General features: G+C 53.0%; 1 protein-coding gene across 11 annotated transcripts in view; it reads left to right on the top strand.

Annotated features, from left to right (window-relative positions):
- The first annotated feature begins 414 nt into the window (after window positions 1-414).
- Window positions 415-18,899, top strand: part of PLA2G6 (phospholipase A2 group VI) — a 69,995-nt gene continuing 51,510 nt past the window's right edge. For 2 of the 11 annotated variants that reach the window (XM_054543424.2, XM_054543422.2), the window contains exons 1-2: window positions 415-522; window positions 12,810-13,059. In XM_054543424.2, the coding sequence (XP_054399399.2) occupies window positions 12,851-13,059 (209 nt within the window). In that variant the 5' untranslated portion in view covers window positions 415-522; window positions 12,810-12,850. Of the gene's footprint in view, window positions 642-12,805; window positions 13,060-18,899 lie in introns of all 11 variants that reach the window. The other 9 variants (XM_009234355.4, XM_054543421.2, XM_054543423.2 and 6 more) reach the window with 6 other exon arrangements.

Below are 18,899 nucleotides of genomic sequence, written 5' to 3'. Positions count from 1 at the left end.
AAATGTAACTGAACATCCCGTATTTTTTATATGCTACATCTGGCAACCCTGGCTTGAGGCTACCTGGCAAACATCAAAACAGGTTCTTCCTTGTTATGCCCTATGCCTCTGTTGCCTTTATTTTTATCTTTGCGAGCAATCATTAACAGTAACTTCAGACTCCAGGCTCTGGCCGCTTTAGGAGGCGGAAGGCGGACTAGGGTGGGACTCCTGGCCCTCATCAACATGACTGCCAAGAAGCCAGGCACCTTCTGCCCCGCACAAACATGGCCGCGCCTCGCCGCCGAGGATTGGCTCCCGCCGAAAGCTCGTCCTCCCTTGGCTAATGGAGCCCCTTCCATTGGGCAGTTAAAAAAAAATGGCGGACCCCCGCCTCCCGCCGTCCTCGGGCGCGGGGGCGGAGCCTAGAGGAGGCCTGGGACAGGGCCACCAGTGATTGGCGGAGAGCGGTGGTCAGGCCATCACGTGGCCCGAGGCTCGTTTGCGGAAGTAGGAGGAAGTAGAAGTGCTGAGTAAACCGAGGTGAGTGACCTCGCAGGTGGGCGGGGCCTGGGGTCCCTTCCCCAACCTCCTCCGCGCTCCGGACTTCCAAGTCTCCGCCGGACCCTCCTTTGGATATTCCTCGTGTCTCCGATTCTGAGGCATGTCCTCCATTGACCCTTATGTGACTCCCTGAGTGCCCCCACCTTCCATCTTTTCATCCCCCTGCGTCCCCAATTCCTATCCCGTGACCGCCCGTGTCTCATCTCGAACTTGTGGACCCCAGGGACCCCAGCTTCGACCCTGAGTTCCTCCCCTGAACCCCAGTCTCCTCCGTGTGTCTCCCTCAGTATCCCTAACTTCCCGAGTCAATCCGTCTCTTCTTTTTCCCCGACCCTCAGTGCCTCTTTAGACCCCATTGGGCGTCCTAATTTTCCTTCCTGTGCTCCTCTAAGTGCTCACTTGATTCCCCACTTCACCTCCGTCTCCACCTTTCGTGGTGCCTCTACTCATTTCTCACTCCCTGCTTCTCCTGCCTTTCCTCCCTGCTTTTCTTCCTTGCCTTTCCTCTCTCGCGTGCCTCCAGACCTGCCCCCGACATGCTCCCTCCTTCCCCTCAGCCTGGCCACCCCAGAGTCTCCCACCCCCAATCCTGTGTCCACCTGCTGCTCCCACAGATGACTTGGAAGCTGGTGACAGGGAGCATGTGACCCGGGTGATCATGGGACTGGGTCAGGGGCAAGCCTGTGGGTGTGGGACAGGGAGGGCACAGGGCAAGGGGACCTGTGGCCGTATTTTTAATGGGCTACCCACATGACCCCAACGAATACCTCCCCCTAGCTTCTGGGTCTTTCCCTCACCTGCCTCTTACCCGCCCAACAGGATGTCAGGCAGGTTTGGTTTGGCAACGTTGAGGCTCCACCCTTGGGCTGAATGCACTGTTTTTGTTACAGTTTCTGCCTGGAGTTTGGAAGCTGTTTTCTGTCCAAGTCTCAGTTTCCTCATCTGTGACAGGGGAACTGTACCTCCTGCCCTCGTAAGGCTGCCAGGAGGTTCAAAATTTGAATGAGAAAATGTAGAAGGTAAAGCTTTATAACCAGTATGGCCCTGTACAAATACATGATTTTACTGTTGGGGCATAGGCAGGGTTGAAAGGAATGGAAAGGGAAAGGGATAGAATGAGAAGACAAGGAGAGAAGGATGAGCAGGAGGTCCCTTTTCTTTCAGTATATCATTTGGCAGTGTTTGTTCATCACCTCTTGTGAGTCAGGCTCTTCTGTATATGTTCTCTTCACCATTCATTCAGTCATCGTTTACCTAACAAATATTTATGGACTGTCTGATGTTCTAGGCTGCCCTTGGCGTGGCCAATGATATTCTCATTTCACATGAGAAAAAGAGGGCGGATGAGTTGCTTGAGGTCACACCGATGAGGTTGAAGCTGGAATCTGACACCAGAGCCTGTGTGATTGTCGTGATGTGTAAAGTTTGCTACTGTTGTCTCAGTGCTTAGGACACTTTTTGTTCCTTCCATGGATTACTTTCTTGTTACATGACAGACTCTCCAAAAGGGAGTTTCCCTCTTACTCAGCAGAATGACATCACTAAGAGATACAGAAAGGAGAAATTTAAATACTGTGTGTGTGTGTGTGTGTGTGTCTGCACACATCTATTGGGTGTGTGTGCTGGGGGAAGTAGGTAGGCAAGGGGTAAGGGGCTGTAGTGAAGAGTGTGTTACAAGCTTCACTTTGTAGAGGGTGGCTCCCTGGGAGAATATGTTCTGTGTCTTTCACAGTGGATTTTGATAGGGTCATGTCTTAAATGCCTGTTCTCGTTTTCGGATGGTGATCTCATCCAGTCTTATTTCTTTAAGTGCCGTCTCTATTCTGTCAGCCCACAAATTTATATCCCCAGTCCAGTCCAGACCTTTCCCTGGAATGACAGACTCAAATCTAGTTGCTTACTCAGCACCTCAAACTTAGGCTTTTCAAACTTGAAGTATTTATTTATTGATTTATTTATTTTTTGAGATGGAGTCTCACTCTGTCACCCAGGCTGGAATGCAATGGCGCGATCTCGGCTCACTGCAACCTCCACCTCCTGATTCTCCCTCCTCAGCCTCCCGAGTAGCTGGGATTACAAGCATGCGCCATCATGCCCAACTAATTTTTGTATTTTTGTAGAGACGGGGTTTCACCATGTTGGCCAGGCTGGTCTCGAACTCCTGATCTCAAGTGATCCACCTGCCTTGGCCTCCCAAAGTGGTGGGATTACAGGTGTGAGCCGCCGCGCCAGGCCTCAAACTTAGAGTTTAGAATTGAGCTCCTGTTAGTTCTGCCCTCCATCCCTGACCCCACTCTTCACCAAAACATGTCCCTCCCATTCTCTTTCTCATCTTAGGAAATAGGAGTAGTATTCATTCAGTTGCTCAGGTCAAAGCTGTGAGATTATCCATGATGCCTCTCTGTTTCTTACCCCACACCCAGCCAGAGTGATCTTGTTAAAATGTTGTTTCTTTGCAGTGGCCTCTCCTCTCAAGGCACACGCCTGGCCCCCTGTTGCCTCTCTGATGTCACTGGCTTCCTTGCTCTTCCTGGAACTCACTAAACATGTTCCAGCCCCATGGCCTTTGCACGCGCTCTCTTTGCCTAGCTATTCATATGACTTTCATCTCTCTCCATCAGGTATTTATTTAAGATCAATTTCTTGGTGAAGACTTCCCTCTTCACCGTATCTAAAATTTCACTCTCCACCTCAGCACTTCCTATCCCCATTCTCTGGTTTTTCTCCTCAGTAGTTAATTGGCATCTAAAACCTTTGTAAATATTTACCTGTTAATCTTCTTTATTATTAGTAGCTCTGTCTAAAATATAAGTTCCAGGATGTCAGGGATTTTGTGGGGGTTTTTTTGGTTGGTTGGTTGTTTTGGTTTTGAGACAGAGTCTCACTCTGTTGCCCAGGCTGGAGCGCAGTGATGCGATCTCAGCTCACTGCAGCCTCTGCCTCCTGGGTTCGAGTGATTCTCCCACCTCAGTCTCCCAGGAAGCTGGAATTACAGGTGCATGCCACCACACCCAGCTAATTTTTGTATTTTTTGGTAGAGATGGGGTTTCACTATGTTGGCCAGGCTGGTCTTGAACTCTTGACCTCAAGTGATCCACCCACCTCGGCCTCCCAAAGTTCTGGGATTACTGGTATGAGCCACTGCACCCGGCCTTGTTTTGTTTTAAGACAGGGTCTCACTGTCACCCAGGCTGGATTGCAGTGGCACAATCACAGCTCACTGCAGCCTCGACCTGCTAGACTTAAGCAGTCCCCTCACCTCAGCCACCTTAGTAGCTGGGACTTACAGGCATGAGAGACACCATGCCCGGGTAATTTTTAAATTTTTGTAGAGGTGAGGTCTCGCTATATTACCCAGGCTGGTCTCAAAGTCCTGAGCTTAAGTGATCCTCCTTCCTCGGCCTCCTAAAGTACTGGGATTACAGGAGTGAACCGCCATGCCCGACCAGTCTGTTTTGTTTACAATTGTATCCCCAGCGGTTAGAACAATGCCTGCCACAATCCATCTCAGTAAATATTTGTGGAGTGAGTCATAACACGGGCCACACTGTACCGTGCCACCAGCCCAAAGGTCTCTTAAAGCCACCCCGTCTCATGTGCTTGGGAGCTCCAGTGACAGTTTCGGGGCAGTTTGCTTCCAGCTGTGGTCCAGCCAAGCCGAGTGAATGAAAGAGACGCTTTTTCCTTTTGTGAAAGGACGTTTTGCTCTGGCTCAACGTGGGCAACAGTGCATTTTGAGACGAGGGCCTTGGCTTTTGGAATCTAACAGCCTGTTGAGCAAGCCTCGCTCAGCCACTTTCTTTCAGCTTTCTCCTGAAGGCAGTTTGAGGATTAAGAGCCTGATGCTCTGGATTCCAGCTAATTGGGTTCAGATCCTGGCAAATTGTGTAACCTGTGCCCCAGTTTCCTGTGTAATGTGGAGAGACCTGGACCTTTTCTTACAGGTGTTTGGAGGGTTAAATGTGGCAATTCGGCCAGGCGCAGTGGCTCATGCTTGTAATCCCAGCACTTTGGGAGGTGGAGGTGGGCGGATCACCTGAGGTCAGGAGTTCAAGACCAGCCTGGTTAACATGGTGAAACCCTGTTTCTACTAAAAATACAAAAAATTAGCCAGGCGTGGTGGTGCACGCCTGTAATCCCAGCTACTCTGGAGGCTGAGGCAGGAGAATCGCTTGAACCTGAGAGGCAGAGGTTGCAGTGAGCCAAGATCGTGCCACTGCACTCCAGCTTGGACAATAAGAGTGAAACTCTGTTTCAAAAAAAAAAAAAAAAAAAGTGGCAATTTACCTGAAACTGTGGTGAAGCATCTGGTGCCCTGTGGGTGCTGGGCAGCAGTGGGTGCTGATGGGTTGTGAGGGGGTGGGATCAAGCCCTTTCCCACTAACTTAGGAAAGAGGTTGGAGTGAGCTGGGGTCAGAGGGAACATTTGCGGGGACATTTTGCCAGGAGGCTGCCTTGGAGGTCCAGAGGCTCAGATGACCCCTGTGTTCATTCAATGTTTTCTCACCCACGGATTGAGCACCTGCTGTGTGGCCAGCCCTTTGCCTAGTGCTGTTCAAGAGTCAGAGGACACAGGCAGGCAACCCCCCCACCACAACCCGCCACCCCATTTCCTCTCTTGGGGCCTTGATTTCCCCACATGCCAAACAGGGAGAATGATTGCACCTTCCTTGTTTCTTTTTTTTTTTTTTTGAGACAGAGTCTCTGTCATTCAAGCTTTAGTGCAGTGGCGTGATCTCGGCTCACTGTAGCCTCTGCCTCTCAGGTTCAAGGATTCTCCTGCTTCAGCCTCCCAAGTAGCTGTGATTATAGGCACCCACCACCACGCCAGGCAAATTTTTTTTGTATTTTTAGTAGAGATGGGGTTTCTTTCTCACCACGTTGGCCAGGCTAGTCTTGAACTTCTGACCTCAGGTGATCTGCCTGTCTCACCCTCCCAAAGTGCTGGGGTTACAGGTGTGAGCCACCGCGCCCGGCTGCGCCTTCCCTGTTTCTTTGTGAGCTTGGAGGTAGATCACAAGTGTGGAACCCTTTGCCAGCTGTGAGGCGTGGTGGCCTTGTGAGAGGACGGAGGCCAGTGTGTGGTGGCATGCTCACGTGCTGGGTGGCACAGATGGTGGGAGCTACAGGAAGGAAGTTGGGGCAGCTTGGCACTCTGAGCGGACCCTGAATTTCCAGTCTGCTCTGTCTTGACTGGGTGGGAGGTGGGTGCTCAGGAGGGTGTCGCTGCTGCCAGGTTCTGCTGCCAGGACCATCCAACAGTTGTTCCAATCATGGGACATCCTGTCGTCAGCAGCTGGGGCTCGTGAGGCCTGATTTCCACCTCAGGCAGTTCTGTGTGTGCTCCTGGAATCCCCCACGTGGCCAAGCCTGTGAGGTCTGCTTCCTGGCCTGCTGCCTGTGGGTTCCTGTCACGCACCTCTCGGGCAGCTGTCCGGCTCCTCTGCTCTTGGCTCAGTCAAGAAGGAAGCAGAAGGCTTGGAGTCTTTCCTGCTTGGACTAGGAGTGAGCTTAGCTTAAGCGCCCTGACTATATATAAAGCTGAACTTTCCAGACCGAAGCCTGGGGATGGATCAGCCCGATCACTTAGGGCCGCTCCTGAAGGAGTGCAGGTGCTAGATACAGGTTCTCCCGGTGGAGGAGCGAACCCCTTGTGGGCCGTTAGCCACTGGTGGGATTTGAGCACGATATTTCCCTATCCGTTGTGGAGAGGAGCCTGGCAGCTCAGAGTGGGTGGGAACAGTGTGTGTGGTCCCTGTTATCACCTTCAAGGGAATAAAGTGTGTCCGGGGGCTTCAGAGATGCTGGCCCCGTGGGCTTATAAGTGGTTCATTCATTCATTCTCATTCATTCATTCACCAAACATTTATTAAACACCCACTGTGAGTCAGGAACATCATGCCAGGTGCTTAGGGAAACAAATCAAAGAGGGTGGGGTGAGCAGCCCAAGCCAACAGATGCACCCCCATTCTCACATGGTGTGTGTTCCTGTGGGCTGGGCCCTGGGTGGTGTGGGGTGCTGGGGAGAAGGGGCAGGCACACCAGGCTGCAGGGTGGAGGTGCGGGTATGAATTTTCAGAGGAGATGGCACCTGAGCTGAATCTTCATGGGTAAGAAGAGGTTTATTCATTTGTCTTTTATGGAGCACAGATTCCGGTTAAGAAAGTGGGGAGGATGGGCTAAGCCAATGGAGCGTATGTGCGGTATCCCCAGGTGCACTGAGATGAGTTTGACGCGTTCTGGGAGGATGGATGGTGCGGCGTGGCTGGAGTAGAGGTGAGGGATGAGCTGGAGGGGTGAGTTGGGCCAGCTGTCATGGATGCTGGAGTCTGGGCTTTCCCTGGGAGGTCATGGGGCGCCACTGGCCAGCGTCAGCAGGGAAACCTGCACCTGGATTTGTGTGGTACGGTGGGCATAGAAGGGTGTCAGGCTGGGCTGGGAACCATGCAGGCTGGAAGGGTGCTCTGGTGCTCTGAGCATTCAGAGAGGGCAGCTGGGCCTTGAAGGATGAGCAGGGGCTCTGGCAGGAACTGTAGAGCGCATTCCAGGGAGGACTTAAGCACAGGCCCCTTTCACTACAGAAAAGCAGTTTTCACACAGACCTTCCAAAGGGGAGGAGAGGGGACTGCTAGGGCCTGGCAGCTGCGGCGGATAGCAACCATCAGAGGGCAGGGACCGCTCCTCTTGTGCCTGAGACCTGCCCAGGGTTCTTCAGGGAATTCGTAGCTGAGGAGGAACCAGATTTTTGGGACTGAGTTCTCCCTCACCACCCGCTGTGAGCGACCCTCTTGGTCCCTGTCCTCTACTGCACTTCTTCCAGGGCTTGGGTCCTCGTCGTAAGAGGAGCTTCCCTGGGCATGGCTAGGGGCGTGAGTGACATAGCCACTGGACAAGTGGCTCCGAGTGACCTGTGTTCATGTTGATCGCAGCACTAACCACGGCCCCTCCTCTTGGCACCTTCCCCTCTCGAGCTATCCAGTCCCCATGAAAATGCTCACCATTCATGGGTGGGCTGAGCAAGCCCCTGATCTCTGCCTTCCCCCGTGTTCCGATCTGCTTCATCTGCTGTGAAGGCCTCTCGCCATTTCCCCCGCTGGCAAACTCCTGTTCTTCCTGGAAAGTTCAGCTCAAAAGTCATCCCATTTAGGGGTCCTTCCCCCAGGGGACCGTGCACTTGGCAAGACAGGGACTGGTCTTGGGTCTTTCCGGTGACTGTTTTATGAACCCAGGTAGTCACTTCCAGGGAACTCATCAGAGATGCTACCATTGGCTCCAATCTCCCTCTCTTCCCACTCAAAGTTTTTTGTTTCTTCGTTTGTTTTTCTTTCTTTTCTTTTCTTTTTTTTTGAGACAGAGTCTCGCTCTCGCCCAGGCTGGAGTGCAGTGACGTGATCTTGGCTCACTGCAAGCTCCACCTCCCGGGTTCACGCCTTTCTCCTGCCTCAGCCTCCTGAGTAGCTGGGACTACAGGCGCCCGCCACCAGGCCCAGCTAATTTTTTTGTGTGTTTTTAGTAGAGACGGGGTTTCACATGTTAGCCAGAATGGTCTCGATCTCCTGACTTCGTGATCCACCCGCCTCGGCCTCCCAAAGTGCTGGGATTACAGGCGTGAGCCACTGCGCCCAGCCCGTTTGTTTTTCCTTTTTGGTGGACATCAACTTTAATTTGCCCTTTGTTTTGTTTTGTTTTTGAGGCAGGGTCTTGCTCTGTCTCCCAGGCTGGAGTGCAGTGGTGCAACCTTGGCTCACTGCAGTCTCGACCTCCTGGGCTCAAGTGATCCTCTTGCCTTAGCCTCCCGAGTAGCTGGGACCACAGGTGCACACCACCCTGCCCAGCTAATTTTATTTTATATTTTGTAGAGACAGGGTTTTGCCATGTTGCCCAGGCTGGTCTCGAATTCCGGGGCTCAAGCAATCCGCCTGCCTCAGCCTCCCAAAATGCTGGGATTACAGGCGTGAGCCACTGTGCCCGGCCTTAATTTGCCCTTTGAACATGTACAATTTGGGGCCTCTCTGGGCCTCAGTTTCTTGATCTCTGAGATGGGATAATAATACGTGTTCCTCCCGCCCTTCAGCTCCTCCAGGGGAGCCTCACACCAGCACACTCTCTGTCAGTCTTCCCTGAATGAACCCAGCAGGCAAGCTTGGTTTTGACAGGGGGTGGGTGAGCAGAGATAAGGAAAACGGCCAGAAATATCTGGCTTCCCTCAAGGGGGGCACCAAAATTGGTACCTGGAAATTGCCTGGCTCGGACAGGCAGAATTGTCACTGTCAGGCCCCACCACCAAAGGTCTTGGGTCTTTGTCTTTCTGCTTGTGGTGTTTGAGAGAGCTGCTTGACACAGCCGAGATGCGGTCTGTATCAGGTGACGCGGGCATTCTGGGGGTGCAGGGAGAAGCCCAGGTAAGGAGCAGGTGGGGCCGGTCATCAGTGGAGAAAAGTGATTGTCTACCCCACGGGAAGGTCAAGGGTAGGAGGCTGTGAGAAGCCGGGGGGAGAGATGAAATGAGGCATGATGGGGGGGCCCTTACCCACCATCCCCCTCTTGCAGCTGTGCTGGGAAGAGCCTGGGCTCCAGGGTCCAAGGTGGCAGGGACAGAAGGAAGCACATGTGAGCACTTTCTCCCTGCTGGCCGCCTTCCTGGTTGGCGATGCCATGAGTGTTCCAGGATGTGGCCCCGTGGCTGTCATTTCCTTTCTTCCACCTAGTGATAACAATGGCCACTGTTTGTGCACCCACGGTCGGCCTGTGTCCCAGACACCTTCCCTCCATTGCGTCATCTCATCCTCCTGCCAACTCTGAAGGCTGGATGCCAGCCAGGCCTGTCGTTTCTGTGGCCATGCTGCTGTGGGTGTGTGGGGGGGCATCCCCCAGCCCCAGGCTCTGGTGGGGGGGACACAGGCTGGGGCATTGACGAAGGGGTCTCTCTGGGGGTGTGGAATCTTTCTTTGATTTCACTGCACCCCTGGTGGCTTTCTCCATCAACCTGAGGCTCATGGGTGCTGGATGCTCTTGACTCTCTGCCCTTCCTGGGAGCACCCCTCTGTGTCCCTGTGGGCCCGTCCTTGGGGGAGCCTCTCTGCGCTCTTCAAGGCCAGGCCTGAGTTCCACAGGTCCCCATCTTCTCGGCTGCAGTCCCCAGAGACTCAGCCTACACTGCTACTTCCTTTGAAAACTGTAATCGCTTTATATAGCATCTGGAAAATAGGGAAAAGAAAAAAAAGCCCATAAACCAGCACCCTCATCTACTCAATGGCATGTTTTCTGTCAGTCTATCTTGGTTTGTTTTCTATCAGGCTTTGTTTTTTCTATGCATAATATTTACTCAGTGAAATTTTTGTTTTGACAAACTTTCCGTGAGCCAAGCTTGTGGATGGAGATGAAAAGACGAGCAGCTGCCTTTGAGAAACTCAGACTCTGGGCCAGCCCAGCTGGGTGCCAGCTTTCACTGCTCCACCCACTAGCTGGGTGACCCTGGGCCTGTGACTTTACCCCTCTGTTCTTTGGTGTTCTCATATGTAAAATGAGGATAATAATAGTAACCAGTTCATAGAGTGGTTGTGCAGACAAAATGATTAATGTACGTGAAGCTTTCAGGATGGTGCCAGAAAGATGCACAGGAGTGTTTGGTAGGAGGATGATGAAGCTTACAGTCTGGCAGGAGGGGCAGTTGTAACGTGCTGGGGTGTGATAGTACAGATGTGTTTAAAGTGAGGGAGAGCCCAGAGCAAGGAGAGAGAACCTGGCGTCTGGCAATGGTGTACCAAGAACATTTTAGGCCAGGCACGTTGACTCACACCTGTAATCCCAGCACTTTGAGAGGCTGAGGCAGGCAGATTGCTTGAACCCGGGCGTTCGAGATCAGCCTGAGCAACATGGTAAAACCCTGTCTTTATAATTTTTTTTTTTTTTTTTTTTTCTGAGACGGAGTCTTCACTCTATCACCTAGGTTGCAGTGCGGTGGTGCTATCTTGGCTCACTGCAACCTCCACCTCCCGGGCTCAAGCGATTCTCCTGCCTCAGTCTCCCAAGTAGCTGGGATTATAGGTGCCCACCACCATGCCCAGCTAATTTTTTTGTATTTTTAGTAGAGACGGAGTTTCACCATGTTGGTCAGGCTGGTCTCAAATTCCTGACCTCAAGTGATCTGCCCTCCTCAGCCTCCCAAAGTGCTGGGATTACAGGCATGAGCCACCATGCCTGGCCTCTATAAAAATTATTTTGAAGAAATTACCTAGGCCTGGTGATACACACCTGTAGTCCTAGCTACTCAGGAGGCTGAGGTGGAAGGAGGTAGAGGCTGCAGTGAGCCATGATTGAGCCACTGTACTCCAGCCTGGGCAACAGAGCCAGACCCTGTTCCAAAACAACAACAACAAAAACATTTTTAAGGAGGAGGTTGAGAACCGTGAGAACCGAGCTTGGATTTGAAGAAGGATCAGGGCTTTCTCAGACAGAAAAGGAGAGGAAGAGCATTCCAGATAGACATCACTGAGAGATGGCACTGAGCCTTGTAATGGGACACTGCGAACTTTTCTTGAGTTGTTGTGATCTTTTTTTTTTTTTTTTGAGACGGAGTTTCGCTCTTGTTGCCCAGGCTGGAGTGCAATGGCGCGATCTCAGCTCACCGCAACCTCTGCCTCCCGGGTTCAAGCGATTCTTCTGCCTCAGCCTCCCAAGTAGCTGGGATTACAGGCATGCGCCACCACGCCTGGCTAATTTTTTGTATTTTTAGTAGAGACGGGGTTTCTCCATGTTGGTCAGGCTGGTCTCAAACTCCTGACCTCAGGTGATCTGCCCGAGTCGGCCTCCCAAAGTGCTGGGATTACAGGCGTGAACCACCGTGCCTTGTTGGTATAATTACTAGTGGTATTGATCTTTTTTCCTTTTCATGTGCCTCTTAGTGGCCCCTTGCTTTTGTCTTCCTTCTGTCCCCAGGGTCCATCCTGTGCTCAGCACATAGGCCAGGGAAAAATGTGGCTGTGACCCAGTGTCCACTCAGATGTCCTCTCTCCCCCAGGGCACCCATACTCTGTCCTTAGTGTCTTTTGTCTGGTGACATCTTGGCACAGAGGCAGAGGGCGGCCTCCGTCTGATTGGCGCCTGGCTTTGGTGACAGTACCTTAGGAAGGCAGTGTATTTTCTGGGAACCTAGGAAATAACAAGGTATCTAATTCCATCATCAACACTGGGGACAATTTCCATGGCAGAAACTATGACTCTGAATATGCAGTGTAAAGTTACCACCCAGACACTGCTGCTCCTGAGTCTTGAATGGCATCTTCTGCAGGGGCTCCCCCACCTGCCCCCGCAGAAGGTGCAGTTCGTTGTTTCCAAGGAGCTTGCTTTTGTGCGCTGTCTCTCGGAGCTCTTTGGGAAACCTGTGGTAGCAGGAAACAAAGGATTTAGACCAATGCCGATGATCCCCTTGCTCCGATAGAGTGTGACATGCTGGTCACCTTTTGGTATCTAGGAGTGGGGACATTGATTTTGCTTGCGGAAGTGAAATGATCCATGCTGGCCTCTTTTTTTGTTGTTGAGACAGAGTCTCACCCTGTCGCCCAGGCTGGAGTGCAGTGGCGCGATCTCAGCTCACTGCAACCTCTGCCTCCCGGGTTCAAGCGATTCTCCTGCCTCAGCCTCCTGGGCAGCTGGGACTACAGGCGCCTGCCACCACATCTGGCTAATTTTTGTATTTTTAGTAGAGGCAGAGTTTCACCATATTGGCCAGGCTGGTCTCGAATTTCTGACCTCAAATGATCCGCCCACCTCAGCCTCTCAAAGTGCTGGGATTACATGCCTGAGCCACTGTGTCTGGTCCATACTGGCCTCTGAGTGCTGAAAGGTTATCTCTGTAACTTATATAGTGAGAACCCTCCATTTGCCCAGGGCATTACTGCCTATAATGTATGTTCACATGTGCTATCTCCTTTGGTCAATACTACATACTACAGGTGAGGAAACTGAGTCTCTGCTGGGACACTGGGTTGGGAAGCAGGCAGTTAAGGTCACCTGTGCACAGTGGCAGCACAGGGGGACAGCCTTCTAGGTACCCAGCCTGGCCTGAGGGTTCTGTCACTTTTACCCCCCACTCAGTGTCGTTTCTCTGTCTTTCCCCTCCTTTTAAGGTCCCTCCAGGCCCAGGATCTGGGGGCAACGCTGGTGGGGAGCGATCTGGGTGTCTGTGCAGGAAACTGCTGCACTGGGTGAGATGGGCATGGGAGACTGTGCCTGGCTGACCAGAGACCTCGTTTTCTTCCAGACAGAGGGGGAAGACGGTGGGGCCTCCCCACCTGCCCCGCAGAAGATGCAGTTCTTCGGCCGCCTGGTCAATACCCTCAGTGGCGTCACCAACTTGTTCTCTAACCCATTCCGGGTGAAGGAGGTGGCTGTGGCTGACTACACCTCGAGTGACCGAGTTTGGGAGGAAGGGCAGCTGATTCTGTTCCAGAACACTCCCAACCGCACCTGGGACTGCGTCCTGGTCAACCCCAGGAACTCACAGAGTGGATTCCGGTGGGTGATGCTCAGCGGGAACATACTTCTCTCCTTTCACTCCCCCACATCTCGGATTGGAGGTCTCATTGGCCGAGAAGCAGCTTCTTTGAGTCTCTGTCTGAGGGGTCTAGAGAGGGGTGGGAGAGAGGGGAGACTGTACTCTTGGACCGGAGGGAAGGGCTTCCGAGACTGCACACTTCTGGCCCATCAGTATCCCAGCACGAGGCTGGGGATGGAAGCCTGGGTTGTTTCTGGCTTGGAGGCTCGACCTATATGGACAAAGGGAAGAAGGAAGGACAGGGAGACTGAGAGTGTCCACATCAGATAAGGCCCATGGGGAGAACCTTTAGCCCTGGCTCTTTATTTTTGGTTTTGGTTTTGGTTTTTTGAGACAGTCTTGCTCTGTTGCCCAGGCTGGAGTGCAGTAGCACAATCTCGGCTCACTGCAACTTCTGCCTCCCAGGTTCAAGCGATTCTCCTGCCTCAGCCTTCTGAGTAGCTGGGATTACAGGTACCCACCACCACGCCCAGCTGATTTTTGTATTTTTAGTAGAGACGGGGTTTCATCATATTGGCCAGGCTGGTCTCAAACTCCTGACCTCAGGTGATCTGCCCACCTTGGCCTCCCAAAGTGCTGGGATTACAGGCGTGAGCCACCGCACCTGGCCTAGCCCTGGCTCTTTAAGGGGCATGGCCATTCTCATAGGGGCTGCCCAGGGTTTGCTCAGGAGGGCTGGACAGAGCTGTCACCTCTTGGGGCATGCTGGGACTCCCCTGGGCCTGAAGGGAAGGCTCAAAAGCCAGGACAGGGCTGAGGGAACCGGGCCGACGGCAGAGCTGGTTGGGAAAAGGGGAGAAGCAGCCAAGGTTCCAAATGCAGGCCCCAGCAGTGCTTGGCAGACTGGCATCTAGTTGGGCTCAGACAGATATCCCTGTTTCCGCTCACCTATCCATCTGGCTGTCCTGTCAGCCATCCATTCAACATGCACCAAGCACCTCCAGTGTCTCCAGAGTCCTGGGCTTCGGGCCAGTCCTGGCTGACCCTGTGAGATGACAAACATGTCCTGTGTCTTTAAGGAACATACAGTCTGGTGGGGGAGGTCCAGTGCAAACAGGCATTGTAGCACCCCTCGAGGAGTGCTGTGACAGAGGGAGAGCCTAGGAAACAGTGTGGATCACAAGGAGGTGACTGAGAGCTACTCTGTGCCCGGAAGAGTGAGGAGGAGCCTGTGTGGCAGAACAAAATGGATAAGGTCGTTCCAGCCGTGCAGAGGTGTGGAGGTGTGAGCCTGCAGGCAGGTGGCTCTGGCTGGATCCCAGGTTCATGCAGGGCTTTGGTGAGAGTGAGGCTAAAGGAAGCAGCTGGGGACTCATTCTGACTGAAGAGGCATGGCAGGAGGGGTCTCTGAAAGTGTCAGGCTGGGGGCCAGGGGCTGCCACCAACAGAGGAGCAAGGCAGGTATCAGGGCCCCATCCAATCAGGTGAGAATTCAGAGCCTGGCTCCACAAGGAACCTGAGGCAGAGGCACCCACAGCAGGTGCTTGGGCTAAATGCAGCTCAGTGGCCAGTGCAGGCACCAGTTTTAATACAGTGGGGCCATCCCAGATTCTGAGTGCAGATGGGGCTGAGCAGACCGCCTTCCAGCTGGACGCGATCAGGACTGACCCTGGACGGGGCAGGCTTGCACTTGTAGCTCCAGAGCCCCACTGCAGGCACAGCTGACCAGGGCAGCGGGTCCACTCCTTGGAGAGAGCTGGACAGCCCCACTTTTGAGATACACGGCCCTGGGGATACCACCAACCTCCACGTACCAATAATCACCAAGTTCTGTCAGTTGTAAAATCCCTTGACAGGATTCCAGATTTGTCTCAGCCAGCTTAAGCCCCAGTGTGGGCAGACCTCCATCCCAGGGGGATTTAGTCCTTTGCCAGCAGCTTCTTAGCTACACCTAAGCTATTCTGTGGTACTTTATAGTTTACAGGATTTTTTTTTCTTTTTTTTTTTTTTTTGAGACGGAGTCTCGCTCTGTCACCCAGGCTGGAGTACAGTGACACGATCTCGGCTTACTGCAAGCTCCGCCTCCCGGGTTCACGCCATTCTCCTGCCTTAGCTTCCTGAGTAGCTGGGATTACAGGCACCCACCACCACTCCCGGCTAATATTTTGTATTTTTAGTAGAGATGGGGTTTCACCGTGTTAGCTGGGATGGTCTCAATCTCCTGACCTCGTGATCCACCTGCCTCGGCCTCCCAATTTTTTTTACAGGATGTTTTTAAGTATGTTGGGTTAGCACATTCTCTGCCAATCCATGGAGGTGGGCAAGGAAGGCAGTATTCCATTTTATGCATGAGAAAATAACCTTGGGATGATAAATGATTCATCCTAGATTACACAGGAAGCAGTGAAGAAACAGAATCAGTGTCTTCTGGTTCCCAATCAATTTCTCTGTCTGTGCTGCTGTGTTGTTTCCATGTATGTATGATGTATGTATTTATTTTTTTGAGATGGAGTCTTGCTCTGTTGCCCAGGCTGGAGTGCAATGGCATGATCTTGGCTTACAGCAACCTCTGCCTCCTGGGTTCAAGCTGTTCTTCTGCCTCAGCCTCCTGAGTAGCTGAGACTACAGGTGCGTGCCACCACACCTGGCTAATTTTTGTGTTTTTTAGTAGAGACAGGGTTTCACTGTGTTAGCCAGGATGGTCTTGAACTCCTGACCTTGTGATCTGCCCGCCTCGGCCTCCCAAAGTGCTAGGATTACAGGCATGAGTCACCATGCCCAGCCTTGTTTGTCTTATTTCTAAATTTTATTGATTGATTTATTTTCACAGTCATAGCTCTGGAGTCCTTTTTATCTTCTCCCCTATAACCTGCTCCCACCCAAGCCTTTCCATTTCAGCAGATAACATCATTGCAGCTGGCTGTGCCAGATCCAGCCATCACATCCACCTTTCCAGCCAGAGGGAGGGCAGAAGGGCAGGGTGCAGAAGGTCAATCTCCCCCTCCTCAGGGACATTTCATGGAAGTTGCACACATTGGCCAGAACCCGGTCACATGGCCACAGCTAACTGCAAAGGACGCTGGGAAGTGTTGCCTGTGTTGCAGACAGCCACGTGCCAGTCGAAAATCAGAGGTTCTCTCCCCCTCCGTCTTGCTGCTGGCTCGCTTCTCCAGACCACAGTCGTTGTGCACGTGTCTCCTGGTGCTCCAGCTGTGGCCTGCACTCCTCTCATCCTCTTCCAAGCTGCTGTCACAGCACTGTTTCCAGAGGGCAAATCTGGTTGGTCCTGTTTTCTTTTCTTTTTCTTTTTCTTTTTCTTTTTTTTGAGATGGAGTCTCGCTCTGTCACCCAGGCTGGAGTGCAGTGGCACAATGTTGGCTCACTGCAAGATCTGCCTCCCGGGTTCACGCCATTCTCCTGCCTCAGCCTCCCGAGTAGCTGAGACTACAGGCGCCTGCCACCATGCCTGGCTAATTTTTTTTGTGTTTTTAGTAGAGATGGGGTTTCACCATCTACTCTTAGCCAGGATGGTCTCGATCTCCTGACCTTGTGATCTGCCTGCCTCAGCCTCCCAAAGTGCTGGGATTACAGGCGTGAGCCACCGCGCCCAGCTAGCTTCCTGTTTTCTTAACACATCAGGTGCTTAATGGCTTAAAAGGGCCCAGTGTGATCAAATTTCTGCCTCTGTGTTCTCAGCTCATGCCGCCTTGTGCTCCTGGCCTTTGCCCAGGCTCTTGCTGTGGCCTGGAATACTCCCCTTTCTTTCTAATCCAGGCTGGATTAGGAGTTTCTGCTGGGCATCCCATGGCACCCATCCCTGCACTGGGGATCCTGCCTTCCTGGTAGGCCATAGACCTTGTGAGGGGAGGGACTGTGTCTGTTGGGTTCATGACAGTGTGCCCAGCCCCCAGCAGGTGCCTGGCGTAGATCAGGCTTGTGGAACAAATGAATGTGATATATTAATTCAGCTTTACAGCATTCGTTGAGGGCTGCTCTGTGCCAGGCCCTCTGTGCCACCTGGGTGGAAGGTGGAGGACTGTTGCATTCAGGGCAGTTGAAGGAGTGAGCTGGGAAGTGGGAGGTGGAGGATGGGGACTGGGATGCAGGGTTTGAGGTTACCAAGGGTCCCAGAAGCAGTAATGCCAAGGCCTAGGCTGTGACCTGGAGTGAGGGCTGCGATAGGGTAGGGTGGGGTCGAGGCTGTAGAGGAGAGTCAGGGCACTGCCGGAGCCCTGGGGTTCTCCAGGGCTGGGGTGGTCATTGCAATGTTCTCCCAGCTCCTCTCAACACCCTGCAGTCTGTGGAGAGCAGGCCTGGTGCGCTGAACTTCCTCTGGCCAGGGCTGAGGTTCTGCCTTCTAAACGATCCTCCTCCTGTGTTGCCCTGGAGGCCTTTGGACTGTCCTGAGTACTTGACGCGTGTTAGAGTGAGCGTGGGCTGCTAGCCTTCCGCTCCAGGTGGAGGAGTTCCTGTTGTTCTTTTGCTGCAGTGAGCTGCCAGGCTGAGCTTCTGGATGGACCTGGGGGATGGAATTAGGAGCTTCTGAATTCTTGGGTTGTATAACCTAAGGCCAGAGAGTCCCACAGCACTGCTGCTGGGCGGAGAGACTGGACCCTGCTGATACAGACGGCGACAGCAGCAGGAGCATCTGCAGTTTCCCAGCGGGTCCTGCGTGCCTGGGCTTGGCACTAGTCTAAGTAGTAACTCATGTTATCCTCACAATAGTCCCACGAGGTGGGGTCATTACTGACCTCCTATTACAGATGAGGAAACAGAGGCTTGCAGAATTTGAGATCACACAGCTGGTCATCGTAGCGATTATTCAGACCCTGTCACCTGGCTCCAGAACCCACTCGTTTACCTTTCTTATGTGAGGGCTGCTTTGTAGTGTGGCGAGCTGAGTGGAGCTCCACCCCCACCCCCCCGGGCTGATCCTGGCCCTTCCTGCCTGACCTATGGTGCGGGGGCCCTGGCTCTCCCCGTGTGAGCCCCCAAGGGTCACTTGTAATATGCCTGTGTACATTATGATAGCACAGATACTTCTGTTCCTGGTACAGATTAATCATTTACGGCTGGCATTGACTTGTAACAGATGACATTTGATGAAATCAGCCAGCCTCTCACTGGTATCTCAGCAGAAACAGGGCTGTACCTCCCAGGCATCCTGGGAAGGATGATAGAAGCGTGTGATCTGTGCTTCCCTACCGGGAGCTGACTTTTGAGGCTGTCTGGACTGGGACTTTGCCATAAAACTGCTTATCAGGAACCTCAGATAAGTGGAGTGCCCTGTGTCCTGGCCATGTACTCTGGGGCCAGCTCCTCTATCCATTCAGTCCGCCCACATCCCATCTTCACCAAGCAGAGTGGAAAGCGGCAGGTCTCTGCGAGAAAAGGAGGCTCTGTCCCCAGCCTTCAGTGAGATAATGTTAGAGTGGGGCCTTGTATTCCCTACACAGGCCTTGTTCCCGACACGGCTTCTTTGCCCTTGCTTCTCCTTCTGCTAAGAATGCTCCTCCCCGACTCCTTGGCTGGACACATGGCTCCCTGCTCTGTGGGCCTGTCCGGTTCCCACTCAGAGCCTCAGTACCCACCATGTGGCCAAGACACAGCCCCTCTTGCCTTAGGTTGCTGTGGGTCTGTTTCCACATCTGTTTCCCCTCCAGACTGCAGGGCTCTTGAGGGACAGGGCCTGGGGCCAAGTCTCCTCTGCTTTCCTGATGCCCGGTGTTGTGCCACGCTCTCCGTGGGTGCACGGTAAATATCTGCCGAGTGGCTAGATGTATCCATGGTTGCTGAAGGCCAAGTGTGTTGACCAGAGGGCGTGGGAAAGGCTCCCCTGGGGTGGCTGGGGTAGAGATAG

The sequence above is a fragment of the Pongo abelii genome, chromosome 23 (genome assembly GCF_028885655.2).
Source record: "Pongo abelii isolate AG06213 chromosome 23, NHGRI_mPonAbe1-v2.0_pri, whole genome shotgun sequence".
Taxonomy (NCBI): Eukaryota; Metazoa; Chordata; class Mammalia; order Primates; family Hominidae; genus Pongo; species Pongo abelii.
Note: the sequence above shows the minus strand (reverse complement) of the source record. Positions and strands in the feature narration are given on the sequence as shown.